Source organism: Phytophthora sojae (genome assembly GCF_000149755.1).
Source record: "Phytophthora sojae unplaced genomic scaffold PHYSOscaffold_3, whole genome shotgun sequence".
In the NCBI taxonomy this organism is placed as follows: Eukaryota; Oomycota; class Peronosporomycetes; order Peronosporales; family Peronosporaceae; genus Phytophthora; species Phytophthora sojae.
The window spans coordinates 1680248-1704676 of record NW_009258117.1 but is presented as its reverse complement, the minus strand read 5'-3'; the positions used below and the strand labels follow the sequence as shown (position 1 = coordinate 1704676).

Below are 24429 nucleotides of genomic sequence, written 5' to 3'. Positions count from 1 at the left end.
CCTTGGCGTACAGCGTACTGAGCACGTGGTTCACCTGCAGCGCCGACGACGCGCGCACATCGAGCTCCAACCCCTCCAATCGCAGCAGCCAGCAGCCCCAGAGCAGCAGCCCCAGCACCAAGCCCCGCATGGTCTGGTCTCCGGTATCTTATTAGGGGTGATGCACGTCAAAGCCGGAAAACGATTAGCGCATCCCCTAAAGATATAGTCGGTCACAGTAGCATGGTCTAAAACGCCCGAGTGTACTTTGGGAGATGGGACTGGTGGATCTACATGTACCAAAGAACAGGCGCCGTCCTAACTGTAAAGAACAACTCGCCCGCTCTGGAGCCACTCGCCGACTTGCGGCCCAGAGCAGAGCGCACTCGGAGCGGGGGACTTTGCAAGGGCGAAGGTCATGCGCGACGCCGCCGTGTCCACACCAGGTGCGCTAACGCTCTAACGCTCTAAGCGCCACTGCAGCTTACGAGCTGCTGGGGGGGCAACCGTTAGGGAGTTAATAGCTGGTTGGGTTCAACAGGGACATGCACTCATATTTATTTGTGTAATTTTTTTTACGTTTTATTACAGAAGATACTGCAGATTTAATACCGCAGTCCCCGGCGTCAAGTTCTTCATCAGCAGAGGAGGGGCAAGAGGAGCTGCTGGACTCTGTGTGCAAGATCGACAGCGCGTTACTGCGGCAGGAGCAGCTGTCGTCCACGGCCTCGGAGGAGAGCGCCAACGGCATGAGCAACCAGAGCGAGGAGGGCGGCGCCGTGAGTCGCGACGATGTGGAGCAGCTGCGGCGCAGCAATGAGCATCTGAGACGGGAGGTGGCGGACTTGACCAGCGCGTTGCTGGCGCGCGACCTGGAGCTCGCGGGGCTGCGCGAGCGCTGCCAGTTCCTCAGCACTGCGGTGGAGCAGCAGGACGAGGTGATTGCTAAGATTTACGCTGCTACAGCGGCTAATGAAGCGGACAGAGAGCTGTCAGAGCCTGCAGCAGGGAGTACACTGAGTGGGTTTGCGCCTTCTAAGGATAAACTTAGTAGTGGGTCGAAGCAGAATGAACAGAGTTCGACGTTCAGCTCCATGAAGAGCTACCCGGGTGCGGTGGGGATGGCGGAGCCTGCGCAGAAGATGCTGGAAGCTCGCCTCGACTCGATGGGGTTCCAGGGTGACAGCGTGGAGAAGGCGGTCGAGTCGCTCAGAGAGGACCTGCCCACGGAGCTGGAAAAACTGAGTGAAAACGTTGCGAATATCGATTTGGGCCAGCTGCCGTACACGCCACGAGTTGCTAGTAGCTCGAACAACTTTAGTGCCACGGCCAGCGTGTACAGTTCGAGCAGCACGGCGACCGCGTCATCGTCGTCGTCACTGTTTGGGGATGTGGGCGAGCCTGTGTCAAAGCCACCGCGGTCCTGGAGTTCTCCAAGGAGTCCGGTTTCGATTGTCAAGCGGCGACCGTCGCTCGAACGCCACGACAACAGCCCTACAGAGGAGGTATTTGCGAGATCGGCGGGCTTCCTGCGCAAGTCCAACCGCACCATGTCCGGGCGGCTGAGTGTGAGCGACCTTGGCCTCCTTCACAACGATGACGACGAAGATCTCGAGAGTAACCAAGCCTCTGAAGTAGCGCCTTTTAGCATTGACCAGGACGACTGTCTCGGGTTCGCGGATAGTGGCAGCTCGACGGTGTCGACCAGAAGCCGGAGCCAGCGAAACCTCTTTGCCGATATTGATGAGGCGCTTAAAGCCAAGTCCAAACAGAAAAATTCCGATCCAGTTGGTGGAGATAAAGCTGACGAGGACAGCTTAACCTACGGCGAGTTCCTGCAGCGGATCAGTCTGCCTGCCTCCAGAGACATCTTGGACAAGATTCGCATGTTTGTTGGGTCGATTTTGGGACCTCGTGGTGACGGACGACCGCCCCGATCCACGGACTATGTTGAGTACGACTTCTACGGGAAGCACGAGTTCCGTCGCCGGTGCAACCGCTTTTTTGAGACCATGGAGGAGATCTTGCTGAACCACCCGGCGTGGCGCCATGCGTCCGAAGGCAAACTGGCCAAGGCGCGCGACGGTATTGAAAAGTACGTCATGGACAAGGTATCTGACATCGCATTCAATCAGCTGAAGGAGTGCCAACAGTGGATGAAAGAAGATGAAGCCCTTCTTCGTCGCATGCAGCTTTTATCGGTACGTAAGCAAGCACTGGATGAAGGGATGAATAGTGCGGGCAGTTGCCGTGGTACTGACTACCCTCTGATATTTGTAGTTCATCACACCCGCGATGTTGGACATCAAGCCTTGCATGCGCAACGAAGTTGTCTGGTCGATGGCTGAGGATGAATTGCGTCGTATCAACTCGTTCCGTTCGCCAGGAGACAAGATTAATTGCATTGTCCGATGCTGCAGCGTCATTTTCAGCGTTCTCAACTTGTCTCGGGGAGATTCGGGCAGTCGACCGGGTGCAGACGATTTTCTTCCAGTCTTCATCTACATCGTGCTGCACTCGCAGATTCCTCGACTGCACTCCAACTGCGAGTACATTTCAGCATATCGGAACCAAGCTGATCTGATGTCAAAGTGCGTCCGAGCAAAGTACAAATGAATTGTTTGGGTGCTCATCTCACTGGTGCTTTCTGTTTTGACATAGGGCTGGGTATTGCTTCGTCAATCTGCGCAGTGCGATCGAGTTCATTATGGTAATGGATGGATCGATGCTGTCCATTTCAGACGACGAGTTTCAACGGTGAGACTTGCACTTCAGCAACTTTTGTTTAAATATGCTGACCCCTCTTCCTGTTGTTTTGCATGTGCGCAGACTCTATTCAGAAAGGGAGAAACTCTTGCTGAAGTCCTGAACGGGCAAAGGGAGCGCATGAGTGTGCGGCTTTTCATGTGTGTCGTCCTACGCTTATATACTAAATATTTTATCATTGGGAATGAAGTGCATACTAGATCGTTTACAGGAAACTGATCGCTTCGGTGGAGCTCCTTGCGCGAAGCGAGCAGTCTATAACCTATGTAACTGCTGTGGATTCCTCCAGATGATCCAGTTCGGAGTCGGACGACAGCCCTCGATGAACGACAAGTTAACTTGGTAAGATAACTGCAGTAATCGCTTGAGTCCTACCTATCCTGCACGTTATCCCAGTATCATACGGCAACGTGATCACTGAAACCGTTATCCATGGACCCAGCTTCTGGGGTCCGATGCACTCACGTTTGCTACACGAGCACTGATCGCATCCTGCGAGAGTAGCAAACCAGTTGAAAGACGACCCTACTGTGCCATCGTCGGCAGGTCATTCTTGGATTCTTTCCTTCGGTCACAAGTCGTCCCACTGCTCAAGGTTTGAAGATGAACATCGGGCGATTCTTTGTCGTGCTTGCTGCTGCACTCTTCGCTGTCGAGGCCGTCTCCATCGACCACGACAAAGTGCAGCCATTCCCCAGGCTGACCCTGTTACCATCTCGGAGAAGGCCGCAGTCAAGTTTAAGCCGCTCCTCGCTGTTCACAAGTTTAGTTGTGTCACATTCCCAGCCGTGAACTCTGCTGGGGAGACCAGCGGTGGGCTGAAAGGAACCAACTACAACAAAGGGTGTACAAGTGCGCCTTTGGGCTCGCAGGTCTATGGCCGCGCTCGATGGTTCAAGGACGTCTGGGCCATCATGTACGCCTGGTACTTCCCCAAGGGCTTCTGGGACGCCGACCGTCGCCACAACTGGGCCAGCGCTGTCGTGTGGATCGACAACCCGGCGCTGGAAACGCCAAAGGCTCTGGGCTTATCGTTGTCGAAGTCCGACACTAAGTACAACCACCTTGCTCCTGTTTCGCTCCCGAACGCCACGACCCCGTACCTGCAGCTGGATGCCGCCTCGTTCAGCGATTTTGAGATGAAGTCCATCGAGTTTGCTCTCGGCAGCTCCCAGGACCTTATCATGTGGGAGCAACTCACGGGCGCAGCTCGTGCAGCGCTCAACGACCCAAAAAGCTTCGGCGAGTCTTTCGTTCCCATGAGTGACACCAACTTTCCCGAGTGGCTCGAGAAAGCATGGCCCTTTAAGTCGGAAGAGTGATCTGGTGCTCAAGTGGAAAAGCAGTCCAAATCTTTAACCAGCATCAAAAATGAGCAACTTGAAATACATGTTTTCAGTTTCTTCAACTATAACTCGTCTGCAAGAAGCGGTCGTTGCTCTTCTTGTCGCTGAGCCTCCAGTTCTGCTGCTTCGACCGCCGTGGCGTGGCATCGACTGGCTCCTCGGAAACATATCGGATCATCCCACATGATCCCGAGCTCGCCATTAAGCTTGGCAAGGGTCAACACGGTGACCAGCATAGTTGGGACTACGTACATCAGAGCTGGCTGTCCCGCAACGACATGCCGAAGCTCGATAGCCATAATGTTTGCGACCATCAAACCAGCTGCGTAGGCGCTTGTGGCTGCACAAAAGTACCCGCGCGAGAGTGGCTGGCCGCAGCAGTAGTCGTAGCGAATGCAAAACGCAACCAGCAAACCTGGAATGATGATATCTCCCAACCCAAGCAGAGCTTCGCCTCCATACACCGAGAACGCCAACGGAACACTCAACACCATGGGTGTCGGTTGAATGGTGACCTCACTCCCATCAGCGGGGCCAGCTCCAGGTTCGCTCTCTAGTTGCGTACTCCCACCCCCAGACGCCACATCCACCATAACGTTGGAGCCGAAGATCATCGGGGAGAAGTAGACGAAAAACACGTCGTAGATAAACGCTGCAGTGAGCAAGCTCGTGGCTACACGGAGATTCGGCAATCGCACGACGTCGACGAAGACGACGCAGACGGTCAGCGCCATTAAATCCTGGATCGGCCAAACCCACGGCTGAGTACGTGCCAGGAACCAATACAAACCCAATGCTGGAGCTGACAGCGTCACAAGCAACAGCAGAGCAGCTTGGACGTTGCTACTGCTCGGAGACGCCATCCGCGCCACAAGCGGTAACGTGAATACGTGTGCCAGCGCTGCACTTGCGCCGACCGCAAACATTACGCTGAGCATGAGAGCCAGGTGCACGTAGTACAGCAGCACCAGCACGCAAGACGCCCCCACCAGGAAGTAAATAGCGTGTTTGCTGCTGAGCTCCAGTCTGTCATCCTCCATGCTCACGTACTCGTTCGCTGCTGCTGTCGACTCTACAGTCGTGGAGATCGAGCTACTGGACGGGCTGCGATCATTTCTCCCAGCCAGAATACGAGCCACCTTCTCGTACGACAGCTTCCTCTCCTCACTGCAGGAATAATAGGCCGCGCCCATGACTGTCAGCACGCCAAACAGCCACGTGAACGCCATCGACACGTTCCAGGGCGATTCCTCCGTGTTGAACGCCCACACCAGCACGTCCGTATCCCCAATCAAACTCGCCGCGTCGTCGATCCTATTGCCGTCTTGAAACGCAACCAGCAGTACAGGGATCGACATCTTCTCCACCGCCTCTGTCACCTCCGCGTCTTTCTGCGGCTGCATCTGCAGCCAGTTGCTGGTAAAGCAGCACGCTTGGAAATGGTCCGCCGCAATGGCATCCATCTTGCCCGTCAGCACACAGGTGCTAGTAACACAGGCCGGCTTGGACGAGCACGTCCAGGCCGAGAACGGGTCTGCCAGCTCCGGGAACAGGGAGCTGTTGGTCGTGACCGTCTCCTCCCCAAGGGCGCAGTCGTAGTACGCGCCGTCCCGCAGCTCCAGACTTGTAGCAGCGAATGCACCAGCGATCGAGTCTCTAATGATGACCAATGAGGCGTCCGCCGCCTCCGCCGCTGCAGCCTGCTGCTCCACCGAGCACGTGACGCTGCGCGTGAGCAGCAACGCCGCGCTCTTCGGTAGAGCGACCACGTCGTCGTCCGCGGGCTTGACGCGCGCGCAGTCGGCCGTCATCTGGGCCTGCACCAGCCTCAGCGACTGGTCCGGCGTGGCGGAAGCTTCATTAACCACGAGATGCCCCGAGGCGCGCGAGTACGAGGACGACGGCCACGACACGCGCGGCAGAGCGGCGCCGAAGGACGCCGCGGTGACGCGGAACTGCTGCGAGGTGGAGGGTGCAAGTGTGCGCAGCTGCAGCACGTCGGCGCATTGCGCGGGGCTCAGAGAAAGCAGCGGCAGGAGCAAGAGCAGCGCCCTCGCCGCCATCGTTCGTCTACAGGACAGAAGCGGACTGCCATCTCTCAATGCCCCGACCCTTAGCACCGGACACCCAGACTTCAACCGCCCGCAGAATTCGTTTCAACGAGGGTTTGTATGGTAGCATATCGCTGCGATTCTAACCCCTGAAAAATACCTTAAAGTTTGTATGGTGCTTCTGACCAATAGGAGTGTGTCATCTGCGATTCTTAGCATTTACAACCAATAAACACTACCGTTGCTTAAAATTTCGACCAATTAAATCGAGGGAATGACTGCCAACCGCTGATCTGAACATTCCAACAATATCTGGTTGGAAACGCGATTTGATATCGAGTATGCCATACAAATATCAAGAGAACTACAAATAGAATAAATATTCATAGGTTTCCAACCCCTACCAGCTCATCTCCGACTCCATTCTGCCGGTGGCATCGCTAGTTCCTGTGAACAGCCAGAGAAGCAGAGCGACGGCTGTGAAGTCTTTCGAAGACTTCCTTGCGAGGAAGGAGGTGACGCTCACAGAAGTGCATGATCGTATTTCTAAGGACAGCACAGGTAAGAGTTTGTTTGTCATTCTGGATAAGTATGGGTGGTTCTTAGTGAAACAAATAGGAAGGCAAGGAGTAGCTCTGTCCAAGAACACTGTGCTATCTTATTTTGGCGATGTTAAGAACTGGCTGGCGGATCTGTACCCGCAACAGAGCCAATGTGTAGCTAAGAAGCTGCAAAAGATGCTATCAACTCTAGATCGGTACTGTGAAAAGAGGCCGGAGCAAGGTGTCACGAAACAAGCGCCACCATGTACTAAGAAAGATCTAAAGACTATCATCTCGGCTCTCTACATGCACGCTTCCGCCAACTCCGACTACCTGGATGCGGCGCTAGTGGCGTTGATGTGGTACCTCTACATTCGTGGTTCTGAGGCTGAGCAATTGGAGAAAGCCCAGCTGTGTGTATACCCCGGTACGAATCGTGCAGGATTTTGAATTTTTGTATTAATTAACCCCACGAATTATGCTGACAATTCTGTGCGTATATGCTAGGCGGTATGATATTTCTCCGCTTTAAGCGTGTGAAGACTGCTTCGCAACAGGGAACCTCCCTGTTTAAGGATCCTAACGATCCCTTCACGTGCCCGTTACACGTGCTAGCTGTCGCTCTCGCCCTTCAACCCGCTCCAGGAACTCGCACCTTCCCGCAATTTGCTGCCGTACCTGCACTGTCCGCGTCCGACGACCAAGACGACGATGGCGAGCTGGGGCTGATTGCGCAGCTAGACCGCGAGCTTGCGGAAGCACCTACATGCAAGACTCCACGGCCACGTCGAGCCAACTCGGCCCCTGGTGCCCAAACTTATATCAATAGACTATTAGTCACGGTTAGTGGACTGCCAGCCGCAAAGGAGAGTGGACTCACGAAGGGACTTACCTCGCACTCCTTCAGAAGAGGTGGGGCCATGCACGCCAACGCTGACAGTCGCATTAGCCCGAACTGGGTTGTTGAACACGGGGGCTGGAATATGTCGCGCGTGAGCAAGGCGTTTTCCTACATGCCGAACACAACACACGAAGATCAACAAGTTGCGCGCCAATTGAGCGGGTGGAACCCGCAAGCGGGCGCCCGACTTCCAGACCTTACCGCTCTGGACGGAGTCGCCCGAGCGCGCGTGGAGAAGCTGCAGGATCTCCTCTTCGCTGCTGTCACTGGTTTCCCGACAGTGTCTTGGAACTTAAATCCTCAGGTGCTCGAAGTGTTGATGGCGACCTTGATCCTTCACTTCCCCGAGATGGAACGCCATCGCTTGGATAGCCCGTACGTCCGTCGCATTCATGAAGCCCTTGGTGTACTCAACATACAGGCCTCCGAGCTGTTGGCATGGTCGATCACCCTCCGAGCTGCATTCAATCCACCTGCAGAAGAGAAACAAGAAACAGCGGCCGAGTCCTCTCAAAACATGATCCGTGTTCTCGAAAAGCTGTAGCAGCAGCTCGACGAGCTATTGCTCCGCCAAACACGCGTAGAGGAAAGGCTGGTTGTTTTGGGGGCGAACGCAGAATCTATTGACAAGAAAAAAACACTACCGAGCAGCAGCACGAAGACGTTGAGCAGTCGCAGCCAAAGCGCGCGCGCAAACGTGCCTCCAAAGCGCTATCGACAGTGTGGTTCGAGTGGTTCACTGCTGTACCACGCATGTACGAATCAACAACAGTTAGCAAAGCCATCCTTCACGAGTCACGACACGCAGTTGCATTTATGATGCTCTGCTTACCTTCTGGGTTCAAGCTGGATCCGGCCTCGCCAGCATACAAGGCGGAGGTCCACACTGTTGGAGTCGAAGCCGAGAAGAAGACGCTTGAATACTTGGCTGCGCAAGGCTCACAGGCTGTAGCCGTTGGCTCGTGCGCTTCACAAAGTAGGCCACCTTTCCGTCCTCCTTGACCAGTTTCGCGAGCGCTACTATGAAGGCGTAGTCGTCGACCCGACACCCAATTCTGCCCTTCCGCCATTCCTGCGCTTCACCTAAATGCACACGCAGCACACTAAACAGTCAATAAGATACACAATACGTACAACAGGAGTAGCACGCACTCTCTTAGCCGACCTGTCCAAAAAGAAAGCAAAAACACATAATACTTGATGCCCATGTCGGGGTTTGAACCCGATCCTCCAGGCCCGAAGGCCTGGCGCTCAACCTCACGAGCTCCATGGACGCGGGTAAGTCGCATCCATCAACAGCATCATACTCGTCCAAGCCCTCGGCCACTTGAGCCACACGCCACGAGAGCGCACAGGCGCAACCCAACACACGTCCCAGCAGCGCACATAGCCCAGCAGCAAATGGCCCGGTTTCAGTAGCACACACGGCCCAGCAGCACACACACGGCCCAGCAACACACACGGCCCAGCAGCACACACGGCCCAGCAGCACACACGGCTCAGCAGCACACACACGGCCCAGCAGCACAGACGGCCCAGCAGCACAGATGGCCCAGCAGCACACACGGCCCAGCAGCACACGCAGCCTCGCAGCGCAGACGGCCCAGCACCAAGCGGCCCAGCAGCACACACGACCCAGCGGCCAGCAGCGCCTGTGTACACGCAGAGACAACAGCAGCACAGGCAGCACAGGTAGCACAAGCAGCGTTGCACGACTCGCAGCACTAACCTGGAAGCTTCTGGACTGTTGGCCGAGAATCCAATCGGCGGTCGTGAGGTTAAATATCAGCTGAACAAAAAACCTAATACCGTTGCTAGATCGGTTTTGGTTGGAAGCAGTCCAACCCCGTTGGGATTTTGACGGTATGGATGAATATCATGTTTTATCGGACCATACTTATAGTTTGTATGGTGGATTTAGGCCAATCAGACGCGAGTGATTTTTTTACCCAATCACTATGGCTACTAATCTAGGTTTTGACCAATAACATCATCTAGGGGTAGGTGAGTCACCTAAACCATTCGATCGGACGTATCAAGTCCGATAAATTCGTAAAATATGTGTATGCCAATTCAAATACCAAGTGTTAGGCGTATCACTTTCATACTTCTCTTTACCGGACCGCCGTCATGGGCTTGGAAGAACTACAGCCTGGCAATACATTACGTGCCAAGGCGACTGCAGTTGCAGCGTTCTCGAAGTTTCTTAAGGGTGAGGAAGTTGATGAGGAGTATGTAAGAAAATGTATTGAGACAGACGAGAGCGGTAAGAGTTTTGTGTGTGTCATGGATAAGTTTGGGATGTATCTTGCATTTAGCGAGGGCAAGAAGGGTAAAGTGCTAGCTCGAAACACTGCAATGCAGTACTATCGCCAAGCTAAAATCTGGCTTCTTGACCAATTTCGTCAGCACAGAGCGTCGCTAGAATCGCGTCTGCTCAAAATGGGGAAAACCCTCGATAATTTTTGTCTGAAACGCGATGGCGGTGGTTTTGTATCGAAGGCTCCACCATGCACAAAAGTAGACTTGAAAAAATGATAGTATATTTGTATACTTATGCATGTTCGGAAAGTGACTACCAAGATGCTGCCCTCCTCTGTCTCTTGTGCCTGTTTGGGCGAGCATCTGACCTATCGATGATCCAGAAACGGAACCTCTCCATCGACGGTGCCGGCGTCTTCTTCCTGCGCTTGGTCCGCGTGAAGACGTCGGAAGAGCAAGGGCTGTCGCTCTTCCCAGACGCCGACTTCGCCACGTGCCCCTTGCTCGCAGTCGCTCTCGCTCTTGTTGTCCAAGCGGCGCCGTGCCCAGCCTCATCGCCAACCTGCCCGACCAAGCGCAGCCGACGGCCGTCACGCTGTCTCCGGACGTGCCGCTTGTTGAGCTTCTCAACGCACGACCGGACGCCGCCGGCCTAGTCGCTCCAGCCGCTCCACCCCGGGCTGACACGACGCCGACAATCTACGCGTACGTCAACCGTGTCCTTGACCGCGTTGCACCCGCCGCTGGTGTTGGAGCTGCCCTCACGTCGCACTCCTTCAGACGCGGTGGTGCCCAGCACGACAACGGCTGCGAAAAGAAGACTGCGCGCTGGATCTTCGACCGTGGGGCGTGGAACCTGACTACGACAAACAAGGGTTTAATTACATATTCAACACCGGCAGGGAGGACCACAAGATCGCCAAGGTACTCAGCGGATACAAACCCAAGACTGCTGTCCCGCTTTAAGACCTGTCCTGCTTCGACAGCCAGACGCTCGAGTCGATTGAAGGTGTCCAGCGCATCCTGTTCGCCTCCTGCTACCAGCTCGAAACGGAGAGCTTCAACATCAGCAAGAAGGTCCTCGACGTCCTGACCGCGCGCGCCCTCCGACACTACCCTCTGCTGAAGGACTTGAATCCAGAGAGCCCTGCCGTCAAGCGCATCGAGGTCTGCGTCGCTCATGCTAGCTGCTCGCTTGAGGATCTCCTCGCATGGCCCACGCATCTCGCCGAAGCTTCGGTTCCCTGTAAAGACAGCACCCGTACCGACATACCAGCCCACCAACACGAATCCAAGCCAAGCGAGCCAAGCTACGAGCAGAAAGTGATCGACCATCAAGCCGCTGTCATTAAACACCTTATCGACAATCAGAAGCTGCAGGACGCTCGCATGGATAGGCTCAAAGCTAAGCTGAATGGGGATCCAGAACCTCCTGCACGAAAGAGAACCAAGGCAGACGACGACACAGATGAGGTAAGTGAGGCGCCAAAGAAGAAGCAACGCAGAGGGTCAGCAACGCACCTGCACGCGACTTGGTTCACGTGGTACGCTCAGGAGCCGCGCTGGCAGGCAGCGGCGCCGAAGCAGCTGCGCTCAAGGTCCAAGCTGCTTGTCGCCTTCATGAAGCTTTTCATCGAGGACGGCTTCGCCCTGGACACCGCGGCGGAAGATTATCGCGATCGCGTGCTTGAGCTCGGGAAGCGCGCCGAGGATGCCATCCTCACGTACCTGAAAACAAAGCACGGCATCAACTCTCGCGGCTCCAGCGCTGTCCTCAAGCATCTCCAGCGACTTCATAGCGCCGGAACGCTCGACGCCATCATCCAGCGCCACCAACGATTGCTCCAGACACCGGCAATCCAAGACCCGGCCCCTGGTTACACACAAGACGTGCTTGATGCTGCTGGTAAGTAGGCACAGTAGTTAGGCTCAAATACATACACCTCATTTGCAAACCCCAGATGCGCTGGCCGGTACGGCCCACCCCTCGCTTCGAGCACCAAGTGCCCTCACTTGAACCTTGCGCGTTGTCTGCTGACACCTGCGTGCTCGCAGCTTCAGGGTCCCTTCAACGCCTCCAACCCAGTAGTACACGATAACGATGGCCCGAGTTGAACAGGCATCCTCAGGGCCGAAGCCCTGCGCTCTTCCAGTTGAGCTACATCGTTGGAGGGGGGGGGGGTCGGAGGCGCGTCTGGGTTGCACGGTTCGGTGGCTCTTGTGTCTGGGCGGCCAGAAGGAGGTAGGTCCGCGCGGTAGGGTCGAAAAAAGAGGGAGTGAGGGCTTAGCCACGAAAGCGCCAACTGATCAACTGAGATGAAGAGGTGACACGCTCTTACTGGTAGATGGACAGCCAATAGGAGTGCGTAGGGATGACTGGCTATCAGCATCTTTTCAACTATCCGGACGACTGCAAAACTCTCGCTTCATTGTTGAATTTACCGGCTCAAGAGCACATGGCTCTCGAGCCAAATTTGCATGGATTTGTTTTTTTTTTGCGTTTTTCTCAGCCCACAGGCCGTTTCAGGCCATTTCCTTGCGCCTATAAACAAGGCTTAAACAGGCTCTTTACGGCATCACGCGCCCGTGTTGTCCTTTTATATTTTATATACAATATTTCACAGAGAGATAGGTTCACGGTTAGAATGCCATTTCGAACTTTCAGGCAATCATTGTGAAATTACAACGTAATTTTAACCAGTCCAACTGCAGTTAACGGAAACATAATATGTTTCCAAATTTAATCTAAAGTGCTGTCTTCTTGTAATATTATTAACAATATAAAGAATCTACAAGATAAATTTAGCACGGAAAACCCGTTTTATCATCGTTAAATTATGCATTCATAAGCCGTTAACCTTTCTTAACCATTAGGTTGTATAGTTATTGTATTGGTGAATGGGGGGTTAAACAAGATATAAAGAGATAACTAAAAAACTGAATTGTCAGCACTTTGTGTACCGTTTTTTTACATTGAGATCACACGAGCTGATTAAGCTAATTACCGGAAAATCGTATTGATAAAGCACCCGGAATGGTAGAGCACTTGTCGATTTTCCGTCTAGCACATCAGGAGTGAACGTGTACTTGCTATTCTAGTCTGCCCAGCTAGCCCAAAAAGGCAAATGACTTGATTTTTGTATGGGAAGATTTGAAAAAATGTACACTAAATCATTTTCAAGTCTTCACGATGCTTAAAGAAATTCACCTTAACAAGAAACGATACAGCCATGTGCATGTTTATTAGAAAATTGGTGCTCTATCAATACGACTTTTCCGTAAGATAAATAGTTGATTTTTGAAATTTAGCAAACTTCATTCAAAACGTTTAAATTGTTGAGTTAACTCAAAAACATGCTCATATTTTGCTTTCTTAATGAAACGTGTATGGTACAAGTTGCGTATTCCATAGTGAAAGGGAAATCATTTCATGGCTCAAAAAGCCATAAAATTTTAAAATTTAATCTTAGAAAGTCTTCGAAATGCCCAAGTTGATTCGACACTTTAAATTGTCGAGTTTGTATTCGATTTATTATGATACCCTCTTATTTTTACTGTAATTACATTAGTCCATGGTTGTGGTCGGCAAATTCTAATTTTGTCATTTTGCGGGAAAATAGGCAAAAATGCTAAATTCGGTCGTGTTTGTTATGTTGTATTTTATTCCTTAATACGGCGTGCTAAATTGGAGGTTGGGTACCAATCGTTAGATTATGACAAGCATAAGCGAACAAAACTCTCGAGAAGCAAGGTTGCTACCACCTGACCGTTGCTACTACGACTGCCTTTCGTGTTCACTAGTCATTGTTCGTGGTGGCATCTTCCCTCCCCTCCGTGCTGTTGCTTCCTTGGGTCGTCAGGTTGTGCGCCGTGTTGTCGGCGGTCTCAGCGCAGTTTCTGTCTTCGATCGGCGGCGTTAACTATATACTAAGACAGAACAGCACTTAAAGTACATTGGTGGGGATGTAGTCGCGATCGTTCCGATGAAACGTTGCCTTTAACGCAAGAATCAGTGCTACACAATAATGATGCCTAACATTAGGTTTAAATGGTCAGGTAGGATATATAGTTTTCAAATTTACTTACAATGCCCAAGAAGTGCTCATGAGTATGAATATTGTTTTTTAACATAATAACTTAAGCTGGCTGGTTTTCTAAAACTAAAATGCTTGAGATAGTGATTTAGTTTTAGAAAACTAGTCAGTTATTGCGGTTTAAAAAATATTTCTCAAGGAAAGTATGTAATTTTTTTCTCGGCATGTGTACCCAGAAGTAGCAAAAAAAACAATACAAAACTGGTTTTACAATTAAAATCTACATTTCGCTTGCCCGGACGACAATGTAAACTTAAGCCGGATAGTAGCGTTCTATATACCGCTGTGTAAATTGGGCGAGCTAATCTTATGATCGCCCGAATTTACGGATCCCTCACCTTTTCAGGCATTCCAGGTTCACCCTTGGACCAAGTCACAGTTGAGACCGCTTCGACACGTTTAGTGTCGCGGCGCGAGCCTTACTGGTATTGTTGAGCACCACGCCGTCCCGTTTACCCAAGACTGCCTACAACGCTCTGTTCACCATGGCGACGTGGTGAGATTTTCGATCCTGAGAGTGCGTGGAATAATGCTGCGGACTCGACTGAACGGTTCTCGTTGTGCAGCCACGATCATCATCAACCGCTTCATTGGCGAGTACCTCGTCGTGCTCAACGAAACCCGACAGTTAACCCCTCTAACCCCGTATTCTGTATCCCACAGGACATAATATCCAGCAAACTTGTCCTCTCTTTCGAACTTCGCATATGGATGTTTGTATAGCCGGTATTGTGCACATCTTCCTGTTAGATTAGCGATGGGAAGATAAACGGGGTTTATTCCGCGGTAATAGACGGACGACTATAAACCACCAACACGTTTGAAAATTCGGGTGTAAGCCTAAAACCGCCGCGTGTCAGCCACTCGTACTTTCCTTCATTCCGAAACTGCGCTGTTCAAGACGTCGCAATGCAAGCTTTGTTGGGCCCGTCGAGCGCGCCCAAGTGGCCAAGGACCATGGCCGAAGACGATCATGATGAGCGCCATTGTGATCTACAGGTAAGCGAGAGCGTGTACTTTGCTCTGTAACATTGTACTAGTGGTATATTGATTCTACGTTGCGATGTTGATTACCAGACCTGGTGATCCGACCCAGACGACGCTATGAGCTCTCGCGTGTGGCCCGATTGGCAGATCGATTGCGGAGTCAGCGCACAACCTCATCGGTTCCCACGAAGCCGGATACAGCCGGGTCTACCGCTATATTGTAGCTGATGCAGCGGCTACTCAAGAGGCTACAGAAGAAGCGCTCCTCATGGTGTGGCTACACCGGAGACTACAGAAGAAGCAGTAGATGCTACGACGGATGCTACAGAAGAAGCTCTCCGCGTGATGAGGTTACACCGGAGATTACAGAAGAAGGGACAGAAGCTACGGCGGAGGCTACCGATGAAAGCAGCAGGAATGGAGCGGCAGTGCCGGAGACTACAGAGCAAAGCGGAGGCTGCCAAAATGGCGAAGATGACCCACGGCTGGCGCGAACATTGAAGAGCGTGCGCATGTAAAGGAAGAAGTAGACGTTGGCATGAATATCCTATATTGTCCCGTTTCGTACAAGAGGAACCGTGTCATTACGGGCTATTGAGCATGCAAGCTCCCTGGTGTTGTTAGACAGACAACCGTAACAAGCTTGTTAGGTGGGCTAAAGAAATCTAATGATGCGCTAATGTCACGCACAAGGAAGAATTCGCCCAGTTCCTCCTCACTACGTCAGTTAGGAACAGGGCGATTTCTTCCTCCGCGTTTATCGCGACGTGCCGAAGATGGGTGGCTGGAGCCGAAGTATGCTGCCTTAGCAGCCTTGCAAGGTATTACCATGTAGCAGGTTTTGAGCGTGCTCTACGCTCGCCACGACCAATAGAAGCTCGCCATTTCGGCATATGGTGGATACATTGAGCATGTTTTGTACACTTTCGTAGCTGTTCTGTGCACAATGTACCCATCGCTTGACCGCAAGATGCGAAAGGGCTTCCAACAGCAAATATTTGACAGGTTTTGAAGTATACTTTAATCGAGTCTAATGCTTATTCTGTAGGATACAGAATAAGGTCTGGGGCTAGAAGGGTTAAGAAGACTTGGGCCGGAAGCACGCTTGCGCCTGCCGGAAGGGGTCCAGATCTACCTGCGCCTGTCGCACATGTTTTCAACCCAAGGATAAAAAACTACATGTAGTTGGTATAGCACCAATTTTAATATACTTATTTTGGCAAACAAATAATATCAGTGTTTTCAGCTACCAACAAATTCAATTTGTAGAAAAAAAGCAGTTGCATGCTCAATCCGAATTTACGCGGAATTTTAGATATTTCTTAAAAATCGTTTTTGAATATATACAAGGGATTAACTAATTTCCAGTTTGTTTAGTGTCCATGTATATATGTATATTTATCTTTATATTTGATCACTCTAGTAGGCACTGCAATGTGCTTCAATGAACATCGAGCCTATTGATAGCTCAAACTACAAGCTCAAGGTTTATACAGTAGTTCATATGCGCCACTCCAGCATTAAAACGAATAACAATAACTTAAAAGAACTCATACACTGATCTGTCCGAAGTTCAGAGGATTATATCATTTTTGATGTTGTTACTAAGAGGGTAGTATGTTAGGGGTCAATGCTACCCGAAACAATCCTTTATTTTAGTTTAACCTCGGTAAACGTATCAGGTAAAGATTCTGCATTCGAAAAAGGCGGGAAATGATTCCATATCTCCAAAAGCCATCACAAATGTCCCGGTACGATCTCGACACTGAAAAGTGTCCAGGTTTCTTGTAAATCGTTTTTGATCGCATAGGGTGATAAAATTAACATCGTTTTTGTCAAATAGAAATTCGTTTGCCCTAAATTTTCATCTGTTAAATGCTATTCCGCACAACCAGCAAATCAAATTTTAATGGGAAATCATCAATTATATAATGTAGTTGAACATATAGAATGATTAATAAAGGCTTAATTGAAATGTTTGGTCCATACGGTTTAACTACGATAGATAACATTGCATAAACCATCGATAAATTTAGAAATGATTCTTTTTAACTTTTTTTATTTAATCCTTATTATATTGATTTTTTTTTAAATTTAAGAGCATTTTTAATTAAACAAAAGTTAAAAAGAAAAAAATATTGAAAAAAATTATCTTAAAATTTTCAATCATTTCTAAATTTATCGATATTAGAATCATCGGTTGTAGTTTCAATTTGTAAAACTTATTTTTTAATGTAATGATAATTTCAACAGGTATTTCATCATTATTAGGTGCTATTAATTTTATTTCAACTATTTATAATATGAGAGCCCCATGTTTAAGTTTTCATAGATTACCTTTATTTATTTAGACTTTGAAATATCATTTTTAATAATTTTTTAAATTCGCTTGAAATGCAAAATTATTTTTGGTGAAAATATTATTAATCAAAAAATGGTTTTTCTGAACATAAAAAATTAAAGTAAGAGATTGTAAATAATTTTATTATTATTTAATTATGTTTTAATTATGTTAAAAATATTAAAATAAGATTAATAATTTAACAAACACTTATATTCAATATTTTCAAGTTATTTTATTATTAAATTTGACTATTACTAGAATAAATTACATATAAATACACCGTGGTCTTAGTGTTTAATAGCTTCTTAAGAATATTCACAGTTAGAAGGGTACAACTAATGGGGTTCACCCAACAACAAACATCGACTAACAAATGGGGTACTCCGATAACCGTGGCGTTGCTGAGTGGCTCACCTTGTGTACCCGTCGGCGGGCTAGATCGGCTCTCTCGCAGGCTAAAAACAAGATTCTGAGCGCTCTGGCGGACGTCTTCCAGGTACTGGCAAAGAAGTCGCCTCACGTTCCGTACCGACATCCCAAGGATGCGCTGTCGCTTGCCTGCATTTTCCTAAAACACGTTGAACTAGACGAACAAAGGATCGTCTGAATCCGACACGCATCAAACGTATGCGAAAATCGCAGTTTTGTCGTTTTCGTAGAGAAAAATGCCGACTTTTTAGTGGACATGTTGGTTTAGTACTACTGTAGTATTGTGCCTTCCATTTGTGTTGCCGACGACGAAATCGGACTTCAAGTCCGATTTTAATTTACTAAACACACAAGGGATATAGTCATAGTTATAGTATGGTTTCCTAAAAATCGGAGTCCGGTTTTCCTGGGCTTTACTTAGCTCTCGTTTTCGTTTAAAGTCCTGAATCGCGTTTATTTGTTCACCATCGGGGACTTTGGTTTGAAAAGCATAAATTATCATTCGCTTTCCTTCGCTTTCCATTGAAAAGCGGAGTTGGAGCACCACCCCTACGATATTTCAAATCGGCGGCTGAGCCCGCTTACTGTACCTCGTAACCCTAACCTAGTCGTTAAAGTGATAGTTGTAAGGTCCATTTATCGCGCCATTCTGTCTTTTTGGCTAAACGGACCTCAAAAACTATCACTTTTACTATTGAGGTAGGGTTACGAGCTAAAATAAAGGAGACCAACCCCCGATTTGAAAATTCGGGGGGATGGTGATCCGACTCCGCTTTTCGATAGAAAGCGATAGAAAGCGACAGCGCTTTTCGAGCCGAAGTCCCAGATGGCGAACAAATCACGGCCATTCGGGACTTCGAACGAAAACGAGAGCAAAACCGGAGGAGCAAAGTACAGAAAACCATATTCTGATTTTCGGGGAAGCTTTACTATAACGAATTACGGACTATCTTCATTATTTTACTAGAGAACTGTAGTTTCTGGAGCTATTTCAACTTTCGGAGCTTAAATGGCGTTGCTCTAAAAATAGACTCCTTGGAGTTACAGGGGTACCCGATAGCTCCACTGGAGTAAAGTATTGGAGTATCCGCCGGTATTTTATCCGTAAAATATTTCCGGATTATCTAAGATAATCTGGATTTTATGTAGCTCCAAGTCCAAAATAGCTTCAGAAACTACAGTTCTGTAGTAAATGAAAAACGGACTTGAAGTCCGATTTTGCTGTCGTCAAATTTAATGAAATGCACAATAGCCAAAAAGACTGAAAGGCGCGTAACAAAAATGCACATGAACAAAAGTTTTGCTACAACATATAGTCCAAAATGTCAAAACCGGTACCTCAAATTTGACTGGTTGAAAATAATTCATACTGAAACCAAGTAAAGCCTTTCCATACCATGACGGTACGGACAGCGGCCAACACCTGCCGACACTATCTATCATTGGTGGAAATAATGAATTTCAATGATTGGTCTAAACTACTGTACATCAAAAACACTTTTCGCATTTTCATTATGCGTGGTCATGGTCGTTGCCCTCTGTGCGAAGTAGCAGCGCCGTGACCAGCTGCTCCACGTCACATTCTCTCCAGGCTTTGCGTGCGTGGCATGGGGTCGTGCACGGGTGCGATCAGGACCTCCACGATGACTGAGCCCCAGGACACGAAGGGCAAGAGGCAGCAGAAACCGGGGTGAGAAGCCACCAAGAGCGCGGAGGCGGCGGAGAGCTCGCGGGCACGAAGGACGGCGAGATGACCAAGGGCACGAAGGACAACAGCCCTCCCCGCAGGCACGTGCACGGCCATCAGGCACACGGATGCGCGGTGCTCGTCCCTGGCCACGGGCTCGTCGGGCCAGTGCTCGCACCCGAGCGGATGGCGCGCGTCATGGCGCTGGCGCCCAAGCCGCAGGCCCCGAAGACTGCGACCACCACGGGCACGGCGGAAGATAGAGGCACCGAGTGCGTGGAGGGCGGCGGAGGCACCAAGTGCGTGGTGGACGGCGTGGAGACCAAGTGTGTGAAGGACGGGGGAGGCGCCAAGTTCGTGGAGGTCGGCGGAGACGCCAAGTGCGCGCAGGGGCAACGGCGAGGAGAAGGGAGGACGCCCGATAAGAAGCCTGCGCCTGGATGCCACCCATTCGGTGCCCACCCGCTCACGCTGGACGACACGTGCGCGAAGCAAGGGCAAGTTGATGAAGAAGGTGTCCAAGATGGAGGTCAGAACAGAAGCAGCAGCACCCGCGCGGCGACTGCGCTCGTCAACGCAGACGACTGCGAGTTGTCGATCCCTGGGGAGGCGATGCCTACGTCAAGTTGGGGAGGCGGCGGACGTGGCATATCACTGTTACTGGTGGTGCCACCGCTGCTGCATGGTGGAGCGACGCTTTTTACTGGCGTGGCGGTGCGTGGTGCTGTAGTGGACAAGAAGGGACTGTATTTATTGATTTAACAGTAGTCATTAAACCTTGTTACCCAGATCTGTGATACATATATGGTATTTAATCAATCCACCAGGATCTACTTGAAGACCGAGTACTGACGAAAGACACCGAGTAAAGGACAAATTGCAAAGCAGCAGATGTATAACGCAGTAACATAGGATAGCACGCGAAGCCCTAAAAAAGCCGACCAATCGATTAAGACCGATCAATCTACAAAACACCTACCAAAGGACTAATACTCCTGACTCAGGAATCCTTCAGTCGTACCTGGGAGAGTCATCACCGTTGTCTCCAAGCGCAAGTGTCTTTTCTCTCTGCTGGCCTTTTGAATCTCGGCACGTCGTTTTACCTTCTGGATGGTGTTTCCACGAAGGCGGCTGATGTATTCGCGGTACGCCTCACCGTCTTCCTGTCGACGTGGATGCGTGATGATCTGGACGTTCGTTAAGCTCACGCAAGCTCGGAAAATGACGTCGTAGCTACTTTCTGCCCAGCGATACTTATCCGAGGCGATGGTCCATAGCGTACAGAGACGACCGTAGAAATTCTCGACAATGATACGGTCGCTTGAGATACGGCGGTTTTCTGCTTCTTGGGCCCTTGTCAGCGACGCCACAGTCAATCCCTTCTTCTTCTTAATTGGATGGATCGCACGGACGACATCGGCAAGGCCCTGGTGTAATGGGCCTACTTCGGCTCACTACTTTAGCTTACACGTGTGCGCATGTGTATGAGGAAGCGTAGCTTAGTTTAAACTAGAGTTAATTATACTCGGACCTCCGAGTATTGATTAATCTAAATAAACGATCCAAATAATGTTTTTGGGTTAAAATGAGAACTGGTATTTTTGTTTTATGCTTTCTGACTTCCTCTAAATGTAATATTCTAAGTTAGGAATCTGCCAACCAGCCGTTGGCAGAATTCCAATGCTATGCATGTCGCTCATTGGCTAAAAGATGCTGCGTTCAGCCAATAGGAATCCTAAGTCTCGTAAATGTGTGTACCCTTTGGTGTGTCTACACATAGGTCGAGAAAGTCTTTCGAACCTCTAACAGACGTCGTGTCTGTTACAGTTACTTGTAACTGTTACTTGTAACTGTAGCCACTTGTGTGTGTAACCCTGTTACACTTGGTATCCCTTGTCCACTAAAACTGCCCAGTCATGGGGGTATTCGGTCACATGGGGGCCTTCGTCGGGTAGTTCTTGACCATCTAGTAGCTTGTGCAGCTGCACTTGGTGAAACTCTAGGTTTTCATGGAAAATGGCGATGTCGGACGTGTGACCGCGGTGGTGCGACGATCAGTTGAGTGCCATGCCGTTTGGCAGTACGGACACTTCCACCTTGAACCCGTGCTGCTTGTGATTTGCGCTGTAGTAGTCAGCCCGTTCTTTTCGCGTTCCGGAGGGCATGCTCATCATCTGAAACGTGACATCGGTAGCGTATCGAGCGCACGGGTATTCTTTGAAGACGTGGTCCGTGAGCTGCAGCCGCTTCATGGTATCACGCTCGGCGTGCGACTCGACGAACAACCCATACAAGTGCGGCCACAAGATGTTAAGGTAGTTCATGACCATCTTCTCAAAGGTGCCAGGGAGCTCCGAAAATGTCCTCGCAGCAACGTCCCATTCGCCGCAGCTTTTTAAAGCCGTCAATGTCATTGTTACGCGGTGCCGTCACTAAAATTTGGGTCATGGGACCAAAACCCGGGAATTGCCCATATTGTGGAGTTCGCGGATTGATGGAAATGTGTTGGTCAAGAATGATGACCACGGTACCAGATAAGTGGTACATTCTTGGAACCCGACAATCGTGCCTGGGATTCTGAGAGTTCGTGCTGGACTTGGAGCCGAATAAAAACAAGAATGTGTTTGTGGCGGACGTGAGACCCCGGAAAGCAGGTCGGCGTAGGCGAATGGATCCCGTTCCTAGAAGTGCACAGGAATGTGTGCGACCTTCCCTACGAATCTGCGCGAGGCGGGACTCGACTCTGGGTTACGACCTGGGAACTGAGGCACTTCTCAGATTCCCCGTTGTTTTCCCAGAATAACGACTCCCAACGTTCGTGTCCTCAGACTTACTTCCCACAAAAGTCCAAGAACAGCCTCTGTGCGAGACGTTTCAAGGCTCCAAACCCAAGAACACTTGGTTTCACTATGGCATCTTCCAAGATCCGAGGTGTACCCAACAACTCCGAGAAGGTATCCAGTCTGGCGACCCTTCAAGGTCAGACCAACACTCCGCCGAAAGATCGCAGTCTCCGAGGAGTCGCTTAGGAAAGATTTCGTCTGTATGTGACCTTTAACCAAACAGAGTTCGTTTTGCTTCGAAGGGCACAAGTGCTTCTTTCACAGCCTGGAAGGCCGTTCTCCACGACAAAATTCAAAGTACTTTAGGTAAGTGATCCACTGCTTCGGCCTGGAAGTGATCATATCTATTCCATATCTGTATATTTGGGCGGATTGCAGACCGTCTTTGTTGTATATTTGCGGTCTATTGGGCCTGTGTCACTCTGAAGAAGTTGGCGACAGGGTAGATCGTTTCCTCTCTCCGAGAGGTGGTGCGCGACCCCAAGATTGATCAAGTGTCTTGGAGTTGGACCAGTTGACTTGTATTTTGGCCTTAGCCTTGGGCCTCGAGAAAGAAGAGAGGGCAAAGAAGTATTTGTGTGATTCTATAACGTGTATAACTCTATTTGGGTTGGATTGTTCTAGCGTTAGCCCGGCGTAGCTGTCTGATTCACGGGGTCGATACTAACCTCCTGGTGAAAAGAACCGCTACCCAAGGGATACACATCGTGCGCCTGACCAACAGCGTGTACTGGACAACACACACCCTGTGCCAGCCGAGACGGATCCAAAGCTCTAGTAGCCTGAGGTCTGTCAAGGAGGGCCTATAACTGTTTTCTGGGAGAAAACACCGCATCGCCTCGTCACATCATGACCAGCAGATCCTTCCCCGAATGACGACACTTTTTCCCTCGGCCCAGGTTCCAGGACCTATTCACAAAGCCCTCAATATCGCACCACAACCGGTTGATCTCGGTTGGCGAGAAGTTGGTCAAGGAGACGATCGCGGCTGCACCACGGGTCTCGATGAAGGTGTCCATGATTGGGACCGGAGAGTCTTCTTCCTCGTCCGAAGAGTCGTACTCGTCCGAAACGAGCTCGTCGTGCCGGGCCCGTTTCCTCTGGCGCTCCGCCTCTATCTCTCGGATTAGAGCTATGTGGTATAGCAGTACACACAAAATCGTCAGTTGTGGTATCTTGGCAACAAACACAACAAGAGCCGAGCTGGGCGGCTTTGTTGGCCTGCGCCAGGTTGCCCCCGAGCGGTTCGGCCCAACAGGGACAGCGGGTGTCTCGCCTCTCGCCGAGACCTGCCAACCAAGATCCCTCCTCCGGAGAACCGCCGAGCTCGACGGCCTCCTTTCACTCAACCCTGTGCCCTCCACCATAGGATGGACGACGGCGCACGGAGCGCTTTTACAAGTCGCCGAGAGCAAAGGCTTCTCGACTCAGCAATCTGTGCCCGGGAGGTACGGGAACACCGGCTCGCAGCGAGACTTTTCTGACGCGCTTGGCGAGACACGCGCCCAACCCGGGCCGACCTTAATCTCTTGGCGCTGCCAGCCGAGTACCCTACAAGCTATGCCTCTCGGGTACCGACAGCAGACATAATCCGGCCCCGTGCAGGGACTTACCGGAACGTGTACACGTGCTTTAGGCCTAGAAAATTCTGCTCTGTTGTTTGTTATCTCTGTCGGGCGCCCTGAAAAGACGCCTCCACTATTCCTAAGCTCCTATACAAATACCAAATGAAAGTGGGTGGTTTTGGATCTCGGCCGACTCTTCGCTGAGCTCGGCGACGCTTGAGCTCGGCTGGTCCGGATAAGCTATCCGGGTAGTTCTTCGAACTCGTCTGAGCCGGATAAGGTGTCCGGATAAGGTGTCCGGATAAGCTGGTGAACTCGGCTGAGCTCGGCTGGGCTCGGCTAGCGGTACTGGGTACCACTCCAGCCGAGTTGGTCGCGCGAAATCTGGTGTTTCCTACACCACAGCTATCCCTGCCGCAGCACTCTGCTTGTTCACGCCCTTGTTGTTTGCACGTCGGGTTGCCGTTGGTGTAGTGTCGGGGCGCATTGAGGCATGCCCCTCTGACGCTGGGCTCGCTCGACGCGGTGCCGTCCGTTGACATGAGGATGCTGGGGAGCGACGCTTGGACAATGATGGTTGAGGTGGAGGCGAAAACATGGCGGGGTGGAGAAGTATGGGTCGCGTATCGAGGT

General features: G+C 50.7%; 8 protein-coding genes and 1 non-coding gene across 9 annotated transcripts; 4 read left to right on the top strand and 5 right to left on the bottom strand.

Annotated features, from left to right (window-relative positions):
• Positions 1–397: 397 nt before the first annotated feature.
• PHYSODRAFT_327908 (hypothetical protein) lies at positions 398–4067 on the top strand (the record flags this gene model as incomplete). The annotated part of the gene is made up of 6 exons (XM_009524135.1): positions 398–425; positions 571–2180; positions 2260–2570; positions 2641–2736; positions 2820–2871; positions 3468–4067. The coding sequence occupies 6 exons, from the start codon at positions 398–400 to the stop codon at positions 4065–4067; spliced, it is 2697 nt and encodes an 898-aa protein (XP_009522430.1).
• Positions 4068–4153: 86 nt separating this feature from the next.
• On the bottom strand, positions 4154–6154 carry PHYSODRAFT_312750 (hypothetical protein; the record flags this gene model as incomplete). Its single annotated transcript, XM_009524134.1, has 2 exons — positions 4154–4459; positions 4556–6154. The coding sequence occupies 2 exons, from the start codon at positions 6152–6154 to the stop codon at positions 4154–4156; spliced, it is 1905 nt and encodes a 634-aa protein (XP_009522429.1).
• A 3561-nt stretch (positions 6155–9715) lies between these two features.
• Positions 9716–10123, top strand: PHYSODRAFT_488333 (hypothetical protein; the record flags this gene model as incomplete). Its single annotated transcript, XM_009524133.1, has 1 exon — positions 9716–10123. One exon carries the CDS (start codon positions 9716–9718, stop codon positions 10121–10123), a length of 408 nt encoding a protein of 135 aa, XP_009522428.1.
• Positions 10124–10160: 37 nt separating this feature from the next.
• Positions 10161–11029, bottom strand: PHYSODRAFT_488156 (hypothetical protein; the record flags this gene model as incomplete). The annotated part of the gene is made up of 4 exons (XM_009524132.1): positions 10161–10368; positions 10410–10499; positions 10551–10703; positions 10791–11029. 4 exons carry the CDS (start codon positions 11027–11029, stop codon positions 10161–10163), a joined length of 690 nt encoding a protein of 229 aa, XP_009522427.1.
• Positions 11030–11380: 351 nt separating this feature from the next.
• PHYSODRAFT_364890 (hypothetical protein) lies at positions 11381–11692 on the top strand (the record flags this gene model as incomplete). Its single annotated transcript, XM_009524131.1, has 1 exon — positions 11381–11692. A coding segment is annotated over one exon (312 nt), but the record flags the coding sequence as incomplete, so codon positions are not given.
• Positions 11693–11943: 251 nt separating this feature from the next.
• On the bottom strand, positions 11944–12015 carry PHYSODRAFT_t671. Its single transcript has one exon. It is a non-coding gene; the product is annotated as a tRNA-OTHER (tRNA).
• A 7329-nt stretch (positions 12016–19344) lies between these two features.
• On the top strand, positions 19345–20257 carry PHYSODRAFT_254796 (hypothetical protein; the record flags this gene model as incomplete). Its single annotated transcript, XM_009524130.1, has 3 exons — positions 19345–19391; positions 19490–20102; positions 20216–20257. 3 exons carry the CDS (start codon positions 19345–19347, stop codon positions 20255–20257), a joined length of 702 nt encoding a protein of 233 aa, XP_009522425.1.
• Positions 20258–20374: 117 nt separating this feature from the next.
• Positions 20375–20650, bottom strand: PHYSODRAFT_496153 (hypothetical protein; the record flags this gene model as incomplete). Its single annotated transcript, XM_009524129.1, has 1 exon — positions 20375–20650. A coding segment is annotated over one exon (276 nt), but the record flags the coding sequence as incomplete, so codon positions are not given.
• Positions 20651–21442: 792 nt separating this feature from the next.
• On the bottom strand, positions 21443–21802 carry PHYSODRAFT_327904 (hypothetical protein; the record flags this gene model as incomplete). Its single annotated transcript, XM_009524128.1, has 1 exon — positions 21443–21802. One exon carries the CDS (start codon positions 21800–21802, stop codon positions 21443–21445), a length of 360 nt encoding a protein of 119 aa, XP_009522423.1.
• Between the last annotated feature and the right edge of the window lie 2627 nt (positions 21803–24429).